General features: G+C 34.3%; 1 protein-coding gene and 1 long non-coding RNA gene across 4 annotated transcripts; both read right to left on the bottom strand.

Moving 5' to 3' along the window:
- Window positions 1-12690: 12690 nt before the first annotated feature.
- Window positions 12691-16766, bottom strand: LOC114311580 (uncharacterized). Of its 3 annotated transcripts, XM_082908753.1 has the most exons (4): window positions 16517-16766; window positions 14643-14769; window positions 13883-13971; window positions 12691-13030 (listed from the first exon to the last, which is right to left on the bottom strand). In XM_082908753.1, the coding sequence occupies exons 1-4, from the start codon at window positions 16700-16702 to the stop codon at window positions 12836-12838; spliced, it is 597 nt and encodes a 198-aa protein (XP_082764879.1). In that variant the 5' UTR covers window positions 16703-16766; the 3' UTR covers window positions 12691-12835. The 3 variants fall into 3 exon arrangements, 1 of the variants encoding a protein (XP_082764879.1); XR_014356440.1 differs by having other exon boundaries at window positions 14410-16766; XR_014356441.1 differs by lacking the exons at window positions 12691-13030; window positions 13883-13971 and adding an exon at window positions 13980-14524 and having other exon boundaries at window positions 14643-16766.
- A 1259-nt stretch (window positions 16767-18025) lies between these two features.
- LOC145813410 (uncharacterized) lies at window positions 18026-20950 on the bottom strand. Its single transcript, XR_014356439.1, has 3 exons — window positions 19939-20950; window positions 19517-19831; window positions 18026-18098 (listed from the first exon to the last, which is right to left on the bottom strand). It is a non-coding gene; the product is annotated as an uncharacterized LOC145813410 (long non-coding RNA).
- Window positions 20951-23363: the final 2413 nt, after the last annotated feature.

Here is a 23363-nt window from a genome sequence, read left to right as displayed (position 1 = left end):
TCTTGAGATTTCTATACTTCAAAATTCTCACATCATCTAATAATTGTATGTTTTTTGAGACAAGCTTCATAGTAACAATATAGCTTGTTTTGCTATAGCCATTAGTGCATGTTAACCAAAATGACAAATCACATTAATACTTCTTGCTTTGTATCTCATGTCAATTTTGGTCTATGGTTTTTAAGTGTAACAAATTTGTTGTTTAATTTTGCATATTTTTATTTAATTACTTCAATCGATAATGGCCGCTAGTCATTCAAATATAAAATTGACTTGTTTGGCCATTTCACACAAGGCATAGGGGGAAATAAATTTTTTCACCATTACCAAAAATTGACTTGTACCTTATTTTGTAATGAAAGTTATGACTTACAATTCTTGTACTTTGAAAATGAGAGCACGCTATGACTAGGAGAGTAAATAACATCTTTATCTTAAACCTGAGGAAGTGAATTTATGCTAAAAATTTGTATATTAACAAGCGGAGAGCTAATTCATACATCAGTAGTTAGGAAAATGATGGATGAAAATTAGCCCAATTTTACATACAAAAACAAAATATAGAAAAAGATTAATTTTTCATTCTCCGTGAGACTGACAACAAGCAGTTCCACTTTATGCCATTGTTTCCAACTCTTGGTTTGCCTTTAACCATTGGCCACATTTGCAATCTTCTTGAGAAGCAGAATTCCATCTCCGAGTACTATCTGCACAAGGAACAAGATTAAATATAATTCCTATCTTAACGCGCACATATATGGAGTTATTAAAGTTAAAGAGAAAATAATACATTCAAAAAGCTGTGGATAATCTTACGTAAAAAGCATGACCATATTTTTTGTACAAAGCCCAACCAACATGAATGTACAGATCCTGTCAAAGATAATTTAACAATTGAAGTGGGCCATATGTGTGGGTAAAAGACCAAATATCAGCACAACAGTACATTGATATATTCAATAGATATTTTGGTTGAGCATACAATAATTTAAAACAAGTTTGCCCACAAGCAAGATATTATTTTAAAACTTGATGCTGAAATAAAAAAGGATATCCCTTTTTTTTAAATAAAGGTAAATAAAATTGGCTTCAAATTTAAAGGCCCAATCAAATGCAAGTGTGTGAAAAGTAGGCATTAGAGGAACACAAACAGATGATGGGAAACAATAAGTTCGTGAAAACCAAGTCACAGGCTAGGCAATAGTTGTTATTAAGAAAACAATGTATCTGCTCTATCAAATTCAAGAAGATCAAGCCACTGTATTTCAACACAATGAAGGAGTAAGAAATTGTTTTCTCGCGGATCAATTATACCCTCCTCAAGTAGAGTTGAAGTTGGTAGATTTGGAGCTTCTTCAATTCTCTTTCAATTTCTGCCATCTTGTTAAGAACGCCGTCTTTTAGAATTGGTTTCTCATGAACCACGTCCTTGTTATTGTTTGTGGTATCAAGTTTAGCCGCATTAGTTTGAAAATCCCAGATCGTTTGGGACAAATCATAGAGTTATTAGTCATGGGGGTTGGAGGGCAATTTAGCTTTGATGGCATTGGTCTTGTATTTGTTCTTCAACTTGCGGACTTTGTCAGACAATTGGGTCTTGGTATCATTAACATGAATAGAATCCTTGATGAAAAGGAAAAAAGCATTCATGTAGGTAGAGGGGTCCACACCTTTGGTGGTAGTGTAGTCCATAATACCCTGCAGAATCACAATCTCATCATCAACACTCCAAAGCCTCTGAAAAAACTCATTCTTCGAAGCAGAAGTAGTACAAGTAGTAGCAGTAGTAGTCTTGTTCAATGTGTCCTCAACCTCATCCGCATTCACCTTCACTGTAACGCCCTAAAAATTAACCCATTATATATCATTGACATGCATTATTTAAAGAAGACATTTTATTAATTCATTCATCAGAGTATTACTAAATAATCGAATAAAATGCCCTACAGGCTTACATCTTTCCAAGCCAACACTTGGATACAAAAAAATACGAGTTCTAACTCATTACAAGAAAAGCCCTAGGCTTGAGTGTTTACATGTACTAACAAATAAAAGCAAACAACAGAAAAATAGTCTTCAGAATCCAAGTCCTTCCAAGCTAAGTCCTTGGAGGTAGCTTATCCCCTGAACCTGAAAATGATGTTCCCATAAAGGGTGAGCCACAGCCCAGTAGAAATATACTAAACCACATATAAGTAACGAATAAAGCAATAGCATTCAACAGATGGTTAACCAGGATAATCAATTACTTCATTTTACAGTCTCAAGACACTATTGTCCAAGATACGTTTTACTACCCAGTTTTATCAACATGGCTCAGAACCTGGCCAAACTTACAACAGTGAATTACATATATCGTATTCACATCCTTCCAATATCAACAAACAAATGAGACTCAAGCTCAAATAAATCAAAACACTTCATACTTCCAGATTGATACACATTTTAGTGCTGTATCAATAAAACACTTCTATATAAATAAGCACACATAAAAGTGATGCTAATGGAGTCCATCCCCTATCTCCTCCCAAACAAAATCCGGTTTAGAGGTCCATCCCCTATCTTCCCCTAAACCGTGGAGTACATCCCCTATCTCCTCCCACACACAAAACAATGTATGCAAATGCAATGCTCAATCAATACACATATTCTCTATCAATGCAATAGTCAAAATTTATAACTTAACCAATGTGATTAGTTTCAGTTAATCCTAATCCACATGCAATGTCTACAACAATCACGACTATCCTCCACCGATAGCCCAAAACAGTTATTTCTAAACTGAAAATAACTATGTCCACAATTCAATAGACAAATGATACAAATTATCCAATTATGCCATTTAATCAATGAATTCCCCAATTCCATGAATTTAACCATCTTTTCCCAATTCCATGAATTACTTATACAAATCAATTCAATAATTCAACTAGGGTTTTTCCCAAAATTTACCAAAGTATTCCCAACATATTAAAATACCAAAACTTAGAACGTAACCTATAAATTGGAGTAGGAAATCCCTTCCTCAGAGAAAACAACCCAAATGGTGAAGACAGAGATGAGTGCCCAAAGACCAAAATGCTCCAAATTACCAAATGTTCAGATTAAATGAAAGCTCTCGACTCCCTCTATCTTTTTAATAAAGCAACTAGGGTTGAAACACTCTCTAAACAGATCAAACCTAAGAGAGAAGGTGAGTAGGGAGAGAGAGAGGTCGAACCTAGGGTTTGGAATCAAAAGAATATGAAAAAGACTGATCAAATCCCGTTGCTGTGTATTTAAACTGGACAGGCTCGCTCGAGCGAAGACTTGGTCGCTCGAGCGACCAGACACAGAGAATCTACGCTCGAGCCAAGGAAGCCTTGCTCGAGCCAACAACCCAAAAGCTCGCTCGAGCGAAAGAAAGCTCGATCGAGCGAAGAACTCAAACCCTCAGGTCTGAAACCAGACTCACGCTCGAGCGAAGGAACTATTGCTCGAGCGAAGAACAAACTAACTCGCTCGAGCGAAGAAAAGCTCGCTCGAGCCAAGAATGCAAAGCTACAGGTCCAACCCAGACGCAAACTCTCGCTCGAGCTACCAAACCCCGGCTCGAGCGAAGAACCAAAACAACATCTCGCTCGAGCGACAAACTCCTCGCTCGAGCGAATAACCAAAATTCTGGACAGCAACACTTGGTTTCTAAACCCAACCAACCTGAACAAACCTGCCCAACACATCCTATAATTCCAAAAGAGAAAATAAGGAACAACAACAACAACCATTATACAATGACAGAATCTACGGAACAGTCCGGATACAATAATCAAATGGGAAAAAAACCGGGGTCGCTATATTCACTTTCACAGGGCATTTGAGGGTGGGTTTAGATATGGGCTACTCACTCAGTACTGGGTTTCTCACTCCATGGAAATGGCACAAAGTAGAATCTTAGCATGTTATCAACCTTGAACCTTGTACTGCAACATTTTTAACAATTTAATTTAATTTGAGTCATCTCTTTAATATTGGAACGATTACTCGATATTTGGTTGGTAATTTTCTTACTCCTTCAATGTGTTGAAATACAATGGCTTGATCTTCTTGAATTTGATGGAACGGATACATTGTTTTCCTAGTAACAACTGTTACCTATCCTATTACTTGGTTTTCATGAACTTTTTGTTTCCCATCTTCTGTTTGTGTTCCATTAATGCCTACTTTTCATACACTTGAATTTGATTGGGCCTTTAAATTTGAAGCCAATTATATTTACCTTAATTAAAAATAGGGATATCTTTTTTTATTTCAGCATTGAGTTTTAAAATAATATCTTGCTTGTGGGCAAAAACTTGTTTTAAATTATTGTATGCCCAACCAAAATATCTATTGAATGTATCAATGTATTATTGTGCTAATATTTGGTCTTCTACCCACACTTATGGCCCACTTCAATTGTTAAGTTATCTTTGACAGGATCCATACATTCATGTTGGCTGGGCTTTGTACCAAAAATATGGTCATGCTTTTTAGGTAAGATTGTCCAGAGCTTTTTGAATATATTATATTCTCTCTAACTAGCAATAAGGTACCTATGCTTGTATATGTATTATTTTGGTTTAATAACTCCATATATGTATGCGTTTATATAGGAATTATATTTAATCTTGTTCCTTATACAGATTGTACTTGGAGATGGATTTCTGTTTCTCAAGAAGATTGCAAATGTGGCCAACGATTAAAGGAAAACTGAGAGTTGGAAACAGTGACATAAAGTGGAACTGCTTTTTGTCAGTCTCGTGGAGAATGAAAAGTTAATCTTTCTCTATATTTTTGTTTCTATATGTAAATTTGGGCTAATTTGCATCCATCATTTTTCTAACTACTGATGTATGAATTAGCTCTCTGCTTGTTAATATAAAAAATTTTAGCATAAATTCGGTTCCTTAGGTTTAAGATAAAGATGTTATTTACTCTCTTAGTCATAGTGTGCTCTCATTTTCAAAGTACAAGAATTGTAAGTCGTAACTATTAAAATTAATTTTATATTATTTTGCTACAAAATAAGCTACAAGTCAATTTTCGGTGATGGTGAAAAAAATTATTTCCTTTTATGCCTTGTGTGAAATGGCCAAACAAGTCAATTTTATAGTAGAATGTCTAGCGGCCATTGTCGATTGAAGTAATTAAATACAAATATGCAAAATTAAACAACAAATTTGTTACACTTAAAAACCATGGACCAAAATTGACATGAGATACAAAGCAAGGATTATTAATGTGATTTGTCATTTTGATGAACATGCACTAATGGCTATAGCAAAACAAGCTAAATTGTTACTATGAGGCTTGTCTGAAAGAATGTACAATTATTAGATGATGTGAGAATTTTGAAATATAGAAATCTCAAGATATAATCAAACTATGAATGTTTTGGAGCATAGCGACAAGAAGATTTGAGACAGAAAATCACATACTCAAAAATAAAATGAGCATATTGTTATGTACAAAACATAAATACCAAATATTCATAATCAGTTAATTTACCAAACCCTAACCAAAAACAAAACAATTAACCAAAACCATCCTTCATTTGTGTATCAATCATTAACAAACCAAAAGCTATAATATACCTTACTAGAAGTAAAACCCGCCCTAATGTCTTAACAACACAATAAAATACTGCATATCCATAACCAATTAAGTACTAATCAAACTCCTTCCTACCCAAACAAAAAAAAACTTGTCTTCTTCTTCTTGTTCTTCTATTTCAGTCAAGATCAAACCAAAAACCATAAGTTATCTTACTTTACGGATTAGAGAAATAGCTTTCTTTGCTCGCGGATCAATTCTACCGTCCTCACGTAGAGTTGAAGTTGGTAGATTTAGAACTTCTTCAATTCTCTTTCAATTTCTGCCATCTTGTTAAGAGCACCCTCTTTTAGAATTGGTTTCCCATGAACCATGTCCTTGTTATTGTTAGTGGTATCAAGTTTAGCAGCATTAGTTTGAAAATCCCAGATCTTTTGGGACAAATCATAGATTTGTTGGTCATGGGGGTTGGAGGGAAATTTAGCTTTGGTGGCATTGGTCTTGTATTTGTTCTTTAACTTGCGGACTTTCTCGGACAATTGGGTCTTGGTATCATGAACATGAATAGGATCCTTGATGAAAAGGAAAAAAGCGTTCATGTCGATAGAAGGGTCCACACCTTTGGTGGCAGTGTAGTCAATAATACCCTAGAGAATCGCAATGTCATCATTAGCACTCCACAACCTATAAAAAAACACCTTCTTCAAAGCAAAAATAGTACACGTAGTAGCTGTTGTAGTCTTGTTCAACGTGTCCTCAACCCCACCCGCATTCACATTCACTTTCACTGCCTTGGCCCTCTTCGACTCTCAATTCTCGCTCTCAACAACAGGGCATTTGAGGGTGGGGTTAGATATGGGCTTCTAACTCAGTACTGGGTTTCTCCCTCTACGGAAATGGCACAAAATGGAATCTTAGCATGTAATCGACCTTGAACCTTACACTACAACATTTTTAACAATTTAATTTAACTTGAGTCATCTCTTTAATATTGGAACAAGTACTCGATGTCTGGTTGGTAACAAAGCTAGTTATGGAATCAATAAAGTAAGATAACTTATGGTTTTTGGTTTGATCTTGACTGATATAGAAGAACAAGAAGAAGAACACAAGTTTTTTTTTTTTTTGGGTAGGAAGGAGTTTTATTAGTACTTAATAAGTTATGGATATGCAATATTTTTGTGTCATTAAGACATTAGGCTGGGTTTTACTTCTAGTAAAGTATATTATGGCTTTTGGTTTGTTAATGATTGATACACAAGTCAATGATGTTTTGATTAATTGTTTTGTTTTTTGTTGGGGTTTGGTAAATTAACTTATTATGAATATTTGGTATTTATGTTTCGTATATAACAATATGCTTATTTTATTTTGAGTACGTATGTGATTTTTTGTCTCAAATTTTCTCGTCCCTATGTTCCAAAACATTCATAGTTTGATTATATCTTTAGATTTCTATATTTCAAAATTCTTACATCATCTAATAATTGTACGTTCTTTGAGACAAGCCTCATAATAACAATTTAGCCTGTTTTGCTATAGCTATAGCCATTGGTGCATGTTAATCAAAATGACAAATCACATTAATACTCCTTGCTTTGTATCTCATGTCAATTTTGGTCTATAGTTTTAAGTGTAACAAATTTGTTATTTAATTTTGCATATTTGTATTTAATTACTTCAATCGATAATAGCCATTAGACATTCTATGCCAAAATTGACTTGTTTGGCCATTTCACACATGGCATAAGGGGAAATAATTTTTTTCACCTTCACCAAAAATTCCTTTCTACACCCATTATCCATAGCACAAGAGTTTTTTTTTTTTTTTTTTGATAAGGTATAAGGGCGTCATTGCATAAAGTGGATGTAGATAGAAATAATTAGGGTGTATTTGGATGGTTTTTCAATCTCAGCATTATTCTCTCTACTTTGCTCTGTTTATCTTTTTGCTCTTCTCTTTGTATCTTTCTCTAACAAACTCAGGACCTCCATGGCCATTGCCACTTTAACTCACCACCACCATCACCCCAATATGCATTCGCCATACTTCCCTCTCTACTTGATGTAGTTCAAATTGTAGTTGAATTAGTTAGTGTACAACTATGCTTGTTTATTCTGTATATCCTCATGCCTATATATAGGTGTTTAAACTTCTTATAGTTTTTTTACAAGATCAATGATAATGCTTACCAAGTCCAGTTGCCTTCCCATTGACTATGTCTAATATTTTCAATGTGCAAAACCTTGTACCTTAATTTATGAGTTATTCTTGGGGACAAGTTCTTTTAAGAGAGGAAGTGCTGATGTAGTTGAAATGGAGTTGAACTAGTTTACAACTGTGCTTGTTTAGTGCGGTATATCTCATGCCAATAAATAAATGTTTAGACTTCTAATAATAATAATAATTTTTTTTTACCCAAGATTTGGGATTCTATCTAATATATTGAAATTCTAGATTTGATAGATCACTTTCTCTTTCTCTTGTTCATTTCATTCCCGCACTAACCAATCCCAAATTTCTCGATGTTCTTGCAATGACGAACGCTAGATCAGAGGGGCCTTTGTCACCATGCATTCCTAATTTTTCACACAATACCACTCTCCTCCGCAACCTTTATCGCTTGGAATGAGGACAAGGTACTAGTTATTTCTTTTTTGAAGCTTCACGAGCATGTATTTACTACTTAGCATGAAAGGTTATATTTAGATCTGATTTGATGTTTATTTTGGATGATTTTTGTGGATTCCAAAAATAGGTGAGTTAAATTTGTTGATTTTCCATAAGGATTTTAATCTTTGGTTTGTTGTACGAGAAATGTTATATATGCCACCATTTTTTTTAATCTTGTTTGGAAATACAAGTTATCTGTTTCCGAAATTATTTTACTATAGAAGTCATTAGGAGAACTTTGGACAAAAATTGGGCCTCAGACCCATATTTTTCCATGACATAGAAAATTGCTCATAATAGATAATATAGTTTATTAGTTAATATGAGCCAAATTGCTCATAATAGACAATATAAATATCGAACTTAGGTCCAAAGAAAATATACCATCATGAGTCCGGTGGCGGTGGAGGAGGTTGCTGCATCTGAAGCATGGACAGAATCTCGGCAAGCTAGAGAGAAGATTGGTCCAGGACACGCTCAATATGTCCAAAGGTAGCCTATAATGCAATAAGCCGAGCGTTGGTGGACGTCCCTAAGTTAGTGAGACATGCATCGTAAACATCTATCCGGGCGTCTAGGCGATCAAACCGTGCAAACATGGCCTGCTCAAATTGGTCAAGCTATCCTCGAACGGTACCAGCAATAGCAGGCTGTGCCCCCTTACCAGTAACGACAGCATCCAATACTTGCACCACAACCACCCACCACTGACGAAGTCCCATTCACATCCGTTTCACTCTGGGATATAGTCTTTTTGGTAATGGGTTTGACAAGAGATGCAAACTCATCATTTAGAAAGAAGGGACTGCGATAGGCGAGACTATCCTATTCACAAGACACCTATATGGAATATGTAAGGATTTTTTTTTTCTTTTAAAAATCGAAATCATCTTTTCCACGATCATTTCCGAGAGACCAATAGGGAGACCATGATCTATGCAGTAAAACACATATCCTTGGTCTTGTGAGATGTTGGAACTGTGGGTAGTGTCATGAACATGGCCACAGAGAATGATGTTCAAATGGCAAAAGCGAGGAATAAGTTCATGTTGCTTAATAAGAGTCTCGTCAATCCAACTTCGGGGTGTGCCACAAAGTTCAGAAACCACCATGTCAAAGTTGGTAATTCGTTTGGCAAAGAAGGGAAAGTGACAGTTACGAACTTTAGGAATACCAAGAAATGACCGAGTATATTCTGCATTGACAAAAATTGGCTTTGAATGGACCCATGTCTTGAAAGAAGTAGAGACGTCACGAATTGAGTGGATGTTACAATAGAATTCTAGCACCCAACTCAGATTTTAGGGCCCCGAGAAGTGTAGGACACGGTCACCACCCAAGGCATCAAAAATAGAATGAATGGGGATTGCCTTGAAGGTATTGGGTTCGACATTATGCTCTAGATGGACAGTCCTAGACTTGTACAAATCTCGATACAAATTGGCTTTCTCCGACTGGAATTTCTTATTGTTATAAGAGGTACGAGACATAGTGGCCTTTCGGCGTTTAGAAGATTCAGCCATGACTAAGACCCCAACAACGCACATAAATCCATCAACGAAGAAACCACAAACAACCCCCCCAATTAAGAACCCACCAATATTCATTACAACCCCAAATCCCCAATCACAACCATAAACCATAAGCATCATTAGTAAGAATAACGATAATAATGAGTTATGTATTTACAAACCATTAAAAAAAAAAGGGGGGAAATAATAGAACGCAGTAAATAGACATAAACTTGCCCTACCATAGCCACATTATTCAAATTATAGCAATGAATGAGGCACTCAGATTCACTGTGGAATTGGAATGGTTGTACAATATGAAACAACATAAATACATAATCCTTAAAATAAAAAATAAAAAAAAAATTGCTAGCAAGAATACTTGGAATGGTGCAATTGGTATTTTTTGGCACATTGTTGATATGAAATAAGAAATATTTGAAATCAATCAATTGAACTCAAATTGGTGTTGCACAGAAGCCTTCATGTCCATGTCCATGTCCATTCTCGATATGGAATTGTATCTGATTGAACACAGGTTTTGTATACATGCCATCATGTCCATCCCGTACCATTTCACATATTCCATTTATGTAAAATTCTAATATTGGTTCATTCTTTTTTGTAAGAATTATATAGATGATCTACCAACGATAGAATTTTTTGGGTTTTCTAAATCACATGAAATTTTGCCTAACTCCTTACATGAATTGTATGAAATACGTATGAACAATGTAAGAAACATAATTTTCTACTGAAATTGTGTCGCTTAAGTTCATAAGAGTTGATAAAATGTAGGAAACAAACGAGAGAGAAGAAGAAAAAAAACAAAAAACAAATTAAACACCTAAACATAGAAACACTTACCATGTACGATGAAAAGCATGTAGAAAGGGGCTAATCCAAGAGAGAAAGTTGGATAACCGGTCAAGCACAACGTCAAGGATTTGCTGTAGTAGAGAGAGAGAGAGAGAGAGAGAGAGAGAGAAAATCAAACAAATTTGGGGGAAAAAATGAGTACAAGTGGGTAATTTTTATTTTTTGATGGGTAAGTCATAAATTAAGGACAAAAATTTACACGTTTACAAGGGGCATTCCCCAAGTAATACAACAAGAAATACAAAAGAAAGACTAAACCCCCTTATTAATTGGGAGCAACTTAACAATACAAGAGTGTTGCTGATATATTTTCCCCCTGGTTACTTATATGCCAACAGTAAATAAGGCAAAGTGACTAGGGGCAATATATAAGCAACATTAACATCGTATAACCTAATTTACCCATATATCCATTTTGTCCAAGTAAAAACTTGGCAACGATAAATGGGCAAATATACATTATTAACAACAAAACCTAACCAAGATAAAACAAGCAACAACTCACAAGACCAATCAAAAAATGATAACCACCCCCACTTGCCCCCAGTCTCTACCGCAGATAAACACATAGAATCCAATAAGCATCTCACTTCTCACAGCCGTGACATCCTAGCCACTTACCAAAGCCGTGACGGAGGAAAAAATCTATCCCACGAGAAATCCCGACAGAGTTACATGAAACTAGCACGATCAGTAACCATAATCAACGGTTTTGGGAGTTGTAGCAAAAATCGATAGCCACCACAACAGCAAACTAATACATAGCCAGAAAATAGCATGAGTGCAATCACCACATCCCCCAATCCCTTCCTTGGTAGATCACAAGCCTTAATCCCCACTGCAACATGCCATTCATTCCGTGTCAAGTGTTGCAATATGATTAATTAGGATGGGTCACATGAAGACAAGAAGCAACCAGAAAATCGATAGCTAACCTCCTGCTTACACTACAGGAAATGCCACTTTTGGCGACCAAAATATTGGTCACCAAAAGCCCCATTTTTGGTCGCCGAAACAATTAGCGACTAAAATATTTTGTCGCCAAACTAGTCGCCTATACCCTGTCAGCGATAGTATTGGCGACTAAACTATTTTTGGTCGCTGAAAGTGAACGTTTTGGCTACTAAACTCTGGTTAGTCAGCAAAGGTTATCTTTTGGCGACTAAAATATTAGTCGCCAAAAGTAAACATTCGGCTACCAAACTCTGAGTAGTCGGGAAAGGGTATATTTTGGCGACTAAATATTTAGTCGCCAAAAGTGTTCAAATAAAATAAATTAAATTTTCAGCGACTAAAACTTTTTGTTGGGAATAAGTTTTAGTCACAACATTACTACATTTAGGGACTAAAGAATTTAGTCGCCAAAAATATTATTTTTCATTTTATTAAACTTTTGGCTACTAACCATTTAGTCACTAAAAGTTCTACCTTAGGCGTGGTGACTTTTGCCGACTAAAACTGTTCGTAGCCAAAAACCTATTAAAATTCATTTCTTTACTTTTTGCCACCAAAAGTTTTAGTCGCCAAATGATACCCTTTTTTCCGTGACTAAAAAATTTAGTAGCCAATAGTTTATTTCTCTCATTCTCAAATTTTTTAGCTACTAATTATTTGGTGGCAAAAACATTTTGGGTTATGTTTTTGCTACTAAATTATTAGTAGCCAAAACTTTTGATTACCTATTTGGCTACCAAAACATTTGGTGGCCAAATAATTTTCTGTTTTTTTTTTTTTTTTAAATTGTAAACAACCTGTATTCATTTATATTACATGTACCCTGTATAAACAATATAATCCATCAACACTAAAATATATTATCAACCATTAAAGCATTCAACATAATACATGAATTAAATCCATACATAATACATGAATAACCAATGTCAATAATTTAAATTACAACCTGTAAACATAATACTTTCTATTACATTTGTAATTAATACAGCAATGATACACAAACACCAGAGAAAATAAGACATAATACATGAATACATGAATTAAATCCATACATAATACATGAATAACCAACGTCAATAATTTAAATTACAACCTGTAAACATAATACTTTCTATTACATTTGTAATTAATACAGCAATGATACACAAACACCAGAGAAAATCAGACCAGCCACCTACAACGAGGAAGATTAGTGATTTGAAGCAGCTTAATTACGTCCTATAGCACCCAAAGCAAGAGAGATTTAGTCTTCTGTCCAGCTCTGCTCAACAATTTCACGCACCCTCCGGTTGTATTCACGCTTGTTCTCACTAAACAACACTGCTGCTTCTGAATTTGCAGGTGAGTTTGCATTTAGATCACAGAGCATTGACTGAAATGAGAAAAAGGGGAAACCTGCATTTGGGCTTGGGTTTGGGTTTGGATCACAGAGCAATGACTGCAATGAGAAAAATGGGAAAAATCAAAAAACATCATACCTGAACTAGTGACCAGTAGCTTTGTGGAATCAAAACATTCCTAGAAGTTATATCTATTTGGTATGGTAGAGTCATGCTTGAACAATTGACAAACTGCTGAGTTTATTACATGCATTTGCCAGTTTTGCTCATTTATTTATTAGTAAAATGATTGCACAGTATGAATTTAATACACACCACGCATAAACACGTGCCCCAAGTTGTTATGTTATATCTATGAGCCTGTTAACAATTAATGAAAGGTTGGCCGCTATTTTGCCACACTAAATCCAAGGGATAGTATGCATGGAGTGGCCAACATGGGTTCAATTCTGCTACCTTATGAAAATTTGTTTAAAAAAGAAAAGTAAAAGTTCTGTTAAATAAAGTGGATAGATAGGTATGCACAAACCAATCAACTTTATTTTGCTGCTCTCAAATATTTTTGTATTTCATTCTAGATTTCTCATATTTTATATTACCTACATAGAGGAAAGTGGAAACCATAAAGAAAAAAATAAATAGCACAAGAGCCAAAGGAGATATGTTTTGTGCTAGCATACTCTAAATTGGTTGCAGGCTTGACGCCCTTTTTTCTCAAAATCAACAAACATGAGTCTGTCATACTCCACCAAAAAATTGACAGAAAAAGTTCTTTTGAATAACTCTTTTTCAAGCAAATTAACTACAACAGCTTCAGTTTACCATTTCACTAATCATTCGAAACTAGTATCTTTAAATCAAAATCAAAGGGTGATTTTTTACTACGAGCAATATCATCTGACCATTCCTAGCAATAGATATTTTTTAACCATATATACACTCCATCATACCTGGATAGATGTCAGTATAGCAGCTATATCATATATTGGACTCCACTGATTTTGTAGAATATCTAGACAAATACTTCCATCTGCATAAACTGGTCCAAGCACAAAACAATAGTATGAGCAACTAGCATAGGCATATATCTTAGTGACATTATGTTTCACCACATAAGAGAGGAAATCAAATATCAAGGAGCAATGAAAAGACACAAAGAAAGCAGGATTCTGTGCAACAAGCTCTAGTGGATATGGCACGAAGTGTAATAGAAGCATGCAAACTAATAAACCCCAAAAAAGTAATAGAAACTTATAAAGACAAGTATAAAGCAATGTTGGTAGTCCTAAGAGGAGTAAACAGTATTGAAGTTAATATTAGTGGCAGAGCATGACTTCTGAGGATGCAGTGGCAGAAACTTATACTTTCCATGACACAACACAATAATCTGCTACCCTCTCAATCAAGAAAGCAAAAGGATTTAATTACTTATGACAAATAGATTTTACGTGGAGCCTTCTATAAACATATCCATTACCTTCCCACTTCTCAACTTCAAGCACTTAAAGCAAACCAGGCTCAACAACCGCTTTAGTTCGCTCACATGGGAAGGATGATATACTGGAATTGGTAATTCTATATACCCAAAGTGACTTGAAAGGTAAAAAAATGAACAAAACTTTAGCAATACTTCAATGTGTCCAGCGGTCATGACCATTCAAACTTCTCAGTGTAATCAGAAAATAAAAAGGATTAAAACATGAAAAATACCTTCGCATGTCCCGGGTTCCGCAGCACCACATGATTCACATTTTCCAGATTCAAGCGGCAAACTAAGGAACGGATTTGAAAGTTGACTAGCATGGCTTATAGGGAAATCACTATTGGATGATGTGCACTAACAAAAAAATAAATAAAAGGAATTATACCAACTTATTCAACCAGAATGGTCACAAGATCCAAAGTTGCACTTAATCAAATGCCAATTGTAGGACAATTTGTTCGGAAGGAGGTTTACATCCATCACAAGATCTAAAATATGTCTGGAACAATATTAGGACTCAAATCTTCTAGGGCCCAGTTTTTTTTTTTTTTAAGAATTTTTAAAACTATAAATGAAAAAACACATCTGAGAACTGTTTTAGTTTCCAAAAAAAAAGACAACAATTTTCAATTTCAAAATCTAAAGAAAAAATATTATTTTCAAAACAATTTTTCATTCCCTATCCCCTGCGTACCTCCTCCCTCCACTCACTGAACATTTTTTCTTAATCTCATTTTATATTTTTAAAAACATATGTATGATGTACCAAATATTGTTTTTTATTTTGTTTTATGCAAAAACAAAAACAAAAGAACAAAAACATGGATAGACAGAAAACAGGGCATTACCAAGCCCCACCCTAACAACATGAGTTTCAAAAACAGGATAAGATAGGAATTCTTTATTCAAACTGAAAAGAAAAGAAAAGAAAAGAAGCAAAAAAAAAGATTCAAAATTCCTAGTGATAATCAAACAATTCCACTAACCCCTTTTATAAAACTGAATTATGCAAGCTGAACAAATAACACCAAAAAAGAGATTATGGTCAGACTTTGTCTATGAGCATTAAGACTCTATTTACATTATCAATTACCTTGCCATGAATGTCGTTACCTTGCCATGAATGTCGTTACCTTGCCATTAAGACTCTATTTACATTATCAATTACCTTGCCATGTATCTTCTGGACTCTATTTACATTATGGTAAGACTTTGTCTATGAGCATTAAGACTCTATTTACTGAATTATTACCTTGCCATGAATGTCGTTAGTCATTTGAGCATTAAGACTCTATTTACATTATCAATTATAACTCATTTCTCAATGATTAATTCAACAATTATGTTGATAGAATATATATAAAACCATCTAAATAATAGAAAACACCTATGACAACCTTACAGAAAATAAACCTACTTTGCTGTCCACATCTCTATGGTTATCAATCATTTCATCCTCTGTTATTAATCTTTCTAATTTTCTCACTTTACAGCAACAATTAACATCTATCTGATCCGAGTTTGGATAGAAAACAAATTAATACAGTTATTACATAACATAGGTTTAACTAACATAGGTTTTTGCATAGAGAAAAAAGAAAAAGAAAAAAACAATGCCTAGTAGCCTCATTGGGAGCTTAGCTGGTTTCTTGTTCTTCATCATCTAGGAATTGAAAGAAAAATGAGCATATTCTCAATGGCAGTGTAAAGAAAGAACATAGGAAAGCTTAGCACCTAATTGCATACCAAACATAATAATGAAATGAAGATGTGAACTTGTTCATCTCCTCCAACCTTCTCTTCATTTTTTAGTACATTAGTATTGCTTTTGTTTTGCCTTAAGTGGTGATTACATAGTAGATGTGGCTCAATTATTAGGCTACTGAAATTTGAGACTAGTGTTAAAATTTCTTCCCATAACATCTTACACCAAGTTCTTCCCATAAAATGTCTTAACATAACATCTTCAATTGTCCTATATTTGTTAGTTATTTCGTCTTTATTATTTTGAAAACAGTACACATCGCAGTGTAGTCAAAAGATTCACCAATTTGAGCTGTAAATTTCTAGTTAATGCCAGCTACACCATCTAACAACATACCTCTCCAGCATAATGGCAAATACCAAAAGCTCCACCTCTTTCTCCTTTAAAGCAAGGATTACCCCTCAAGTGTTGCTTAAGCTTATTAGCAAAGGTCAAATCAGTGGCCTTGGGGAAATTTGAATCTTCATCCAACAAAGATATTAGCCCTATAGGTTTCTGCAAAATGCATAGCAGTGAAGCCATTAACACACAATCTACCACACATGAAGGAGTGAATTTAAATATGAAAACCTATAATTAGGTTTCATATAACATGGTATGATCAAAAAGATGAGAACTTGGTGTATAATTATGCTTAAGAAGCAATATATTCAATCTTTTATTTTCTTTACAACTTCAGTTTATAAGAAACAATATTACAATAAGAACATGGTTTGAATTATGCATGAAAGGCTAACAAAAATAGTCAGAGACCTAGGACGACCTATGTGGTATGGCATCATATGTATATGAAATATAGTCCAATGCTCACATAGATCAGCACAAGGAACTCTGAAAAACTCGACAATGAACATGTGAGTGTGTGTGCGTGTGTGTGTTTGTGTTAAAAACAGAACTACCTTCTCAAATAGATCCAAACACTCTTGGTTGTCTTCAAAATCTACTTTTGTCCAATCAATTCCATCTAATTCATACTCCTAAAAACAAAATAAACAAGTTGCAACATTAATATACTGAGACATTCAGTTGTCCTCATCCAAACACTGTTGATAACAGATGCAATTAAATTGGAACCTTTATTTATTAAGGTCATTAATCACAGATGCAAATGAAAGACAGGGGAAAAGAAATTAAGGAAAACCTGAATAGATGCAAATGAACTACAAATAATAATAATAACAATAATTGACTAACCATGAAAGAGATTATACAAAGCAATTCAAAATAACTATACCAATGCCATGACCCATGAGCATAACAATTCAGCGAAGTAAATACATTTCAAAATAATGCAAATAACCATGGAGGCATAGCAACATAATGACAATCATAAATGCAAAAAATCCAAGAATATATGGAAACCTAAAAGCAGACTCTAAAAACATTAATTAAAACAAAAGACCAAGTTTGAAGCCATGCTCTCTCTCTCTCTCTCTCTCTCTCTCTCTCTCTCAATTCATCTATAACTAAGCTTGTTTAGTGTCCCAAATACTTGAGAAATAAAGAAATAAAATTTCAAATCCAAATCGATTCATGTAGTAATTTTCCCAAATTCAAAAGAAGAACAAACTCACAAAATTAGGCATAATCATCACAAAGCATCACCAACAAGAGTTACAGACAAATATCATAGGGTTGTGTGTGTGTGTGTGTGTGTGAGAGAGAGAGAGAGAGAGAGAGACCGATTGGGCGTTATGGTTACAGTGCCATTATGCTGTAGTATTCCTATCAAAAAAGGCATAGTTCCTACATATACTCCCCAAAAAATACTAAATGTAATACTGAAATTGATGTTGAACTGAGCATTCCCATAGTGAGCAGTTTAACAATCATCATAAAATTGGCATGTTAAAATTTTCAATGTATTAAACAATTCAAATTTTTGCACCTCTGTCACACCACCTCTGTCACACCCTTCCTAAATGTAAATTTAACAATTCAAATTATAAAAAAAAAAAGGCAAAAAAAAAAAAAAAAAAAAAAACTAACAAAATTAATGTCCCCTATTTATTGTGTTTTCAACATTATAAATTGAATGAATCAAGATATGAACAGGATATATAAGATATTGAATGAATCAACACTATAGATATATATATAGAGAGAGAGAGAGCAGTACCAGTATATATGTATATAGAAAGAACAAAGAGAGTGAAATTTCTACCTTGGCCCCTCCTAAGTATAATTTCTTTGCGTGAACGGAAGAGTTAGATAGGATTCTCACAATTGATAATCTTATTTGGCAGCGGCAGATTATGGTCAATTAGTGTTGTATGTATCGTGGGGTTGCGGAGTCCTTGTCTCATCTTCTTCTTCATTGTTCTGTGGCATATCAACTTTGAGTGTTGATTTTTTCTATGTTTAAAATGGTTTGGGTGCAACAAGGAAGTGTCGAGGGTGTTTTTCACAGCTGGAGGCCAGAGGCTTAGGAAGATGTAGGCTTTGGCACCTCTGTGTTTGACGTGGATGATTTGGTCATAGCGTAATTGGCATATTTTTTAGGGGGTGAATGAATTGGTGGCTCGAATGAAGGATCGGATTTTGGTGATTTTGTACAGTTGGTTTTGGGGAGAGTGTCCTAGATTTGCTTGCTTTTGTGGATTTTTACATACTCTTCGTGCTTAGGTTTGGGTTTTCTATTGATTCTTTTTCATTGTATTCTTCTTTCTTAATAATAGACTTTTATTTGTCAAAGAGAAAATAAATATCTCTATCTTGCAACTGCTCTAACTTTCATAAGGGCACTCGTCAACAATCACTAAATGGTTGTAAATATCTTACCTACCCCAATTTTATGATGAAAGTACAACCCTTTTAAAACTTGATAACCACCGTCCGGAACTGGTTAATTTGCCAATTTTCAACACAATTAGACATAACCCAGGTAACTAACTATTCAGACTTTATTTATATGACCTTACTAAGATAGAAATAGAAAATCCAAAATACAAAATTAAATAAGCATACCCAATCCTTTCAAAGTAAATATGCATCCCTGCACAATGCCAATAACCCATTACAAAATCGAATCAGACCCTAGCAAATATGGTTAGAAAAAGCAGAACCCTATTGCTGAAAGAGTAGCTTCTGTCAAGTTTCTAACCCATTTTTCAACCATTAATAAGGTGCATATATCTCAACTACTGATGAGACTAACAAAAACATTTCGCAAAGTTGGCGCGACCTCCTTTGCTTTTGAGAATGCAACAAAATTGTAAAAAAAAAATTTAAAATTCAATTAATAAATAACAACAAATCCCATTTTCCTATTGTTATCCCAAGTTTTCTCACCAACCAAACAAGGAAACAACAGAAGAAGAGAACTACTGCGCTTACCTGATCTTCAACAGAAAATCCCAACGACATCACTTTCTCTGCCTATCTATCTCTGAATCCGAAGCTCAGAACGCAGTGCGCAGTTGGGTAATCAAGATCCTCAAACAACTACCTGATCCTCAAACCAATCGGACAGAGTGAAGCCCTAGAATACCCACATCATATATATGCAATCATTTGAACCGTCTCAATAGCATACAGAAGAACCGCACTGAACAAAAACTGTCCCCAAACAAAATAGCGATAGAGAGAGAGAGAGAGAGAGAGAGAGAGAGAGATGAGTCGGCCTCACAACAGGGCTCATCGAAATCAAACCTGAAAATATTACCAAAAAACAATTTTTTAAAACTATTTAAGAACAAGGGTTTTGTGATTTGAGCTGAGAAAAGGCAAATACAGAGAAATGGGTTTTTGAGTAGTACCTGTGGAGAAGACATTGTGAGAAGTGGTGGAAGAGAAGCTTAGAGACCTGAGTGATGAAGTGGGTTTGGGGTGAGTAGAAGAATAAGGGTAATTGAGGGATAGGGTAATTGACGACGCTGCTCCGACGCCGCTCGCCGTCGATCGCGATAGAGAGAGAGAGAGATAGAGAGAGGGGGGTGGGTGAGTAGAGATTGGGGATTTTTGGGTTTGAGATTAAGGATTTTTTTGGCGGGAATGGGAAAAAGAGGAGGGGGGTTGTTAGGGAGCGGGAATGGAAAAAAAAAGGAGGAATAAATAAATTTTTTTTTTTTAGTCACAAATGAAATTTAAATAATAAAATAATATCGTTTATTTTATTTTTATTTTTTTTTGTTGCGGGGGTTGACATCGTCAAAAAATTTTATTTTTTGTTAAAATATATATTTTTTTATAGTTAATAAATTTTGTTAAAAAAATTCCTTTTTTTTTAGTTACTAAGATTGCAAATTTATTTGTTTCATTTTTATTTTAATGAAAAAAAATATTATTATTTTTTATTTGGTAGAAGTAGGGGTAATATTTTAATGAAAAATATTTTTCACTAAAATAAAAGTTAATTTTCTGTAGTCAATGAAAAATATTTTTCTGAGGCCTATTTTTTTTTGTTACTAAAAATCATGAACTAATTTTTTGTGGTAGAGGAAAGGGAGCGGCAGTAGTAGTGAAGATGGTGGATAAGAGATGATGGTGGTGGTGATGGGGATGGCGAAAGAGATTAGTGGTGAAGTTGTGGTAGTGGTAGTGTAAATGGAGTGGCAGGGGTGAAAGAGAGGTAATGGTAGTAGTAGTGGTAGTGGTGGTAGTGGAGTGGTGGTGATGATAGTAGTAATAGTAGTCGTAGAGGTGAAGTGGCGATAGTGGAAGTAGTGGTGGGGGTGGAATGGCGTTTGTAGTAGTGGTGAAGGTGGTAGTGAAGATGGATGGTGAGAGAGAGAAATAAGTGAGAGACAGATAGAGGAGAAAGAGAGAGAGAGACAAAGTGGTCGCTAAAAGTGCATTTTCTTGTAGTGAATCGATAAATCAAGAGGGAGCGCAGTAAATAGAGAGGATGAGAGTGAGAGAGTGAGCAACGCAAACACAGTGGGAGAGAGAGAGAGAGAGAGAGAGAGAGAGAGAGAGAGAAAGAAAGAAAGAGATAGAGAGTGAGAGCGAGAGACAGAAAAGAGACATAGAGAGAAGAGAGATGGACGAGAGAAACAGAGAGATAGAGAGAAGAGAGATGAGCGAGAGAGACATAAAGAGAAGAGAGATGAACGAGAGAGACAGAAAGAAAGATAGAGAGAAGAGAGATGAACGAGAGAGACAGAGAAAGATGAGAGATGAGCGAGAGAGATAAAGAGAAGAGAGATGAGTGAAAGAGACAGAGAGAGAAAAGAGATGAGAGAAGAGATAGATGAGTGAGAGAGAGAGACAGATAGACAGACAGACAGAAAGAGAAGAGTGATGAGTGAGAGAGAGAAAGAGAAGAGAGAAAGAAAGATGAAAAAATGAATGAAAAGATATAGACAAAGAGAGAGAGAGAGAGCGAAAAGAGATAGACGAGAGAGAGACAAAGAGAGATGAGCGAGAGAGATAAAGAGAAGACAGACAGAGAGAGAAGAGAGATGAGAGATGAGAGAGATAAAGAGAAGAAAGATGGACGAGAGACACACAGAGAGAGACAGAGACATAGACAGAGACAGAGACAGACAGACAGACAGAGAAGAGTGATGAGTAATGAGTGAGAGAGAGAAAGAGAAGAGAGATAGAGACATAGAGAGAAAGAAAGAGACAGACAGACAAAGAAGAGTGATGAGTGAGAAAGAGAGAGACAAGAGAGATAGAGACACATAGAGAAAGAGAGAGACAGACAGACAGAGAAGAGTTATGAGTGAGAGAGAGAAAGAGAAGAGAGACAGAGACAGAGACAGAGAGATAGAAAGATGAAAAAATTGGTGAAAAGAGAAATGTTCGAAAGAGTAAAACAACGTCGTTTTTATTTTTTTATTTATTTTTTGTAACAGAAAAATACCGTTGCATTTATTTAAACGATTTTATGACCATATATATATGAAGCTGTCTTAAAGCCACAATATATATATATATATATATATTTTTGGCAACGATACATATTACAATCGCAAAAAACTCTTTTTTTTTTTTTGCGACTGCAGTTGGTACCGTCGCAAATACTCTTTTTTTTTTGTGACAGCAATTTCTGCCGTCGCAAATACTCTATTTTTTGCGACGAAAGTCACATTTTTTGGCGATGGCAAGTTGTGTCGTCTCAAAAAGTCACATTTTTTGAGACGGCAAGTTGTGCCGTTGCAAAAAGTCATTTTTTGCGACGACAAAAGTGCCGTCGCAAAAAAGTTCTGTCTCATAAGCCCACTTTTCTTGTAGTGAGAGAGTGAGAAAGAGAGAGAGAGAGAGTCAGAGAGTGAGAGACAGAAAAACGAAATCTGAAATCTGTCCTAATATTTGTCCTAAAATTATAAATTAAAAATATTAAAAATATTAAATTATCTTAAATATTTGTCCTAATATTTTTTTTACTAAAAAAATATTATAATATATTTTAAAATTTTATATTCTTATATTCTTATATTATATATATATATATATATATATATATATATATATAAAATAAGAAAGAAAAGAAAGAAAGAAAATAAATAAAAAAAAAGAAGGAAAAAATTTTTTTAAAAATTTTTTGAGCCAGCTCAACCCGTGTTTTTTTAGTCGCCAATTACTTTTATAAATCCCTCAAATTTAAATTAGAAATGTCTCCCTCCAAATTTAAATTAACAATAGTGTTTGATTATTGTTAACCGTGTATAACGTAAAAATAATTTTAAAAAGTTGAAAAAATTAATTATTAAAAAATTAAGAAAAATTTTAAAATTTGAAATAATGTCAATAAGTCTTACAAATCAGATTTATTTACTCATAAGTCATGAGTGAATTTTTTTTATACACTTAGCCCTCGTTTTGATAATGAAATTTTTTTAAAACTTTTTAAATATATGTTTTGTGTCTGTGAAATGATTATTTCATTAGTACTAGTAATAATATTGAAAAATTTATTAAAATGATAAATAATTGGGATATTTTGTCTTTTATTTATGAATTTTGATTTATTCTTAATTTATTAGTGTTATTGAAATATGATGATGTAAAAAGTATAAATAGTTTAATTGTACTTTTTAAAAATAAAAAATTTATTATTAAAAATTAAATTCATCAGACTAACCTGTAACTATGCCTTTAAATTTTTGCAATGTAAAACTATCGACAAACAGACAATAACAAGTTGCCCATTTTAGAATTTAATTTCTTTTTATAATACAATTATTACATTTTAAAAATATTAATTTATCAAAATTACCTTTTGATAGTATATTTT

This window comes from Camellia sinensis, chromosome 15 (assembly GCF_055761805.1).
Source record: "Camellia sinensis isolate YWXY chromosome 15, ASM5576180v1, whole genome shotgun sequence".
Taxonomy (NCBI): Eukaryota; Viridiplantae; Streptophyta; class Magnoliopsida; order Ericales; family Theaceae; genus Camellia; species Camellia sinensis.
This window is presented reverse-complemented; position numbering and strand designations above follow the sequence as displayed.

Bases quoted from the DNA above. Each gene is read 5' to 3' on its own strand.
- LOC114311580 (XM_082908753.1), bottom strand. From the start codon at position 16,702: ATGGCTTCACTGCTATGCATTTTGCAGAAACCTATAGGGCTAATATCT. The intron at 14,770-16,516 runs GTATGTTGTTAG...TTTTTTTGTTAG, and splicing joins TTTGCCATTATGCTGGAGAG to TGCACATCATCCAATAGTGA. The intron at 13,972-14,642 runs GTATTTTTCATG...TGCTTGGACCAG, and splicing joins GGAACCCGGGACATGCGAAG to TTTATGCAGATGGAAGTATT.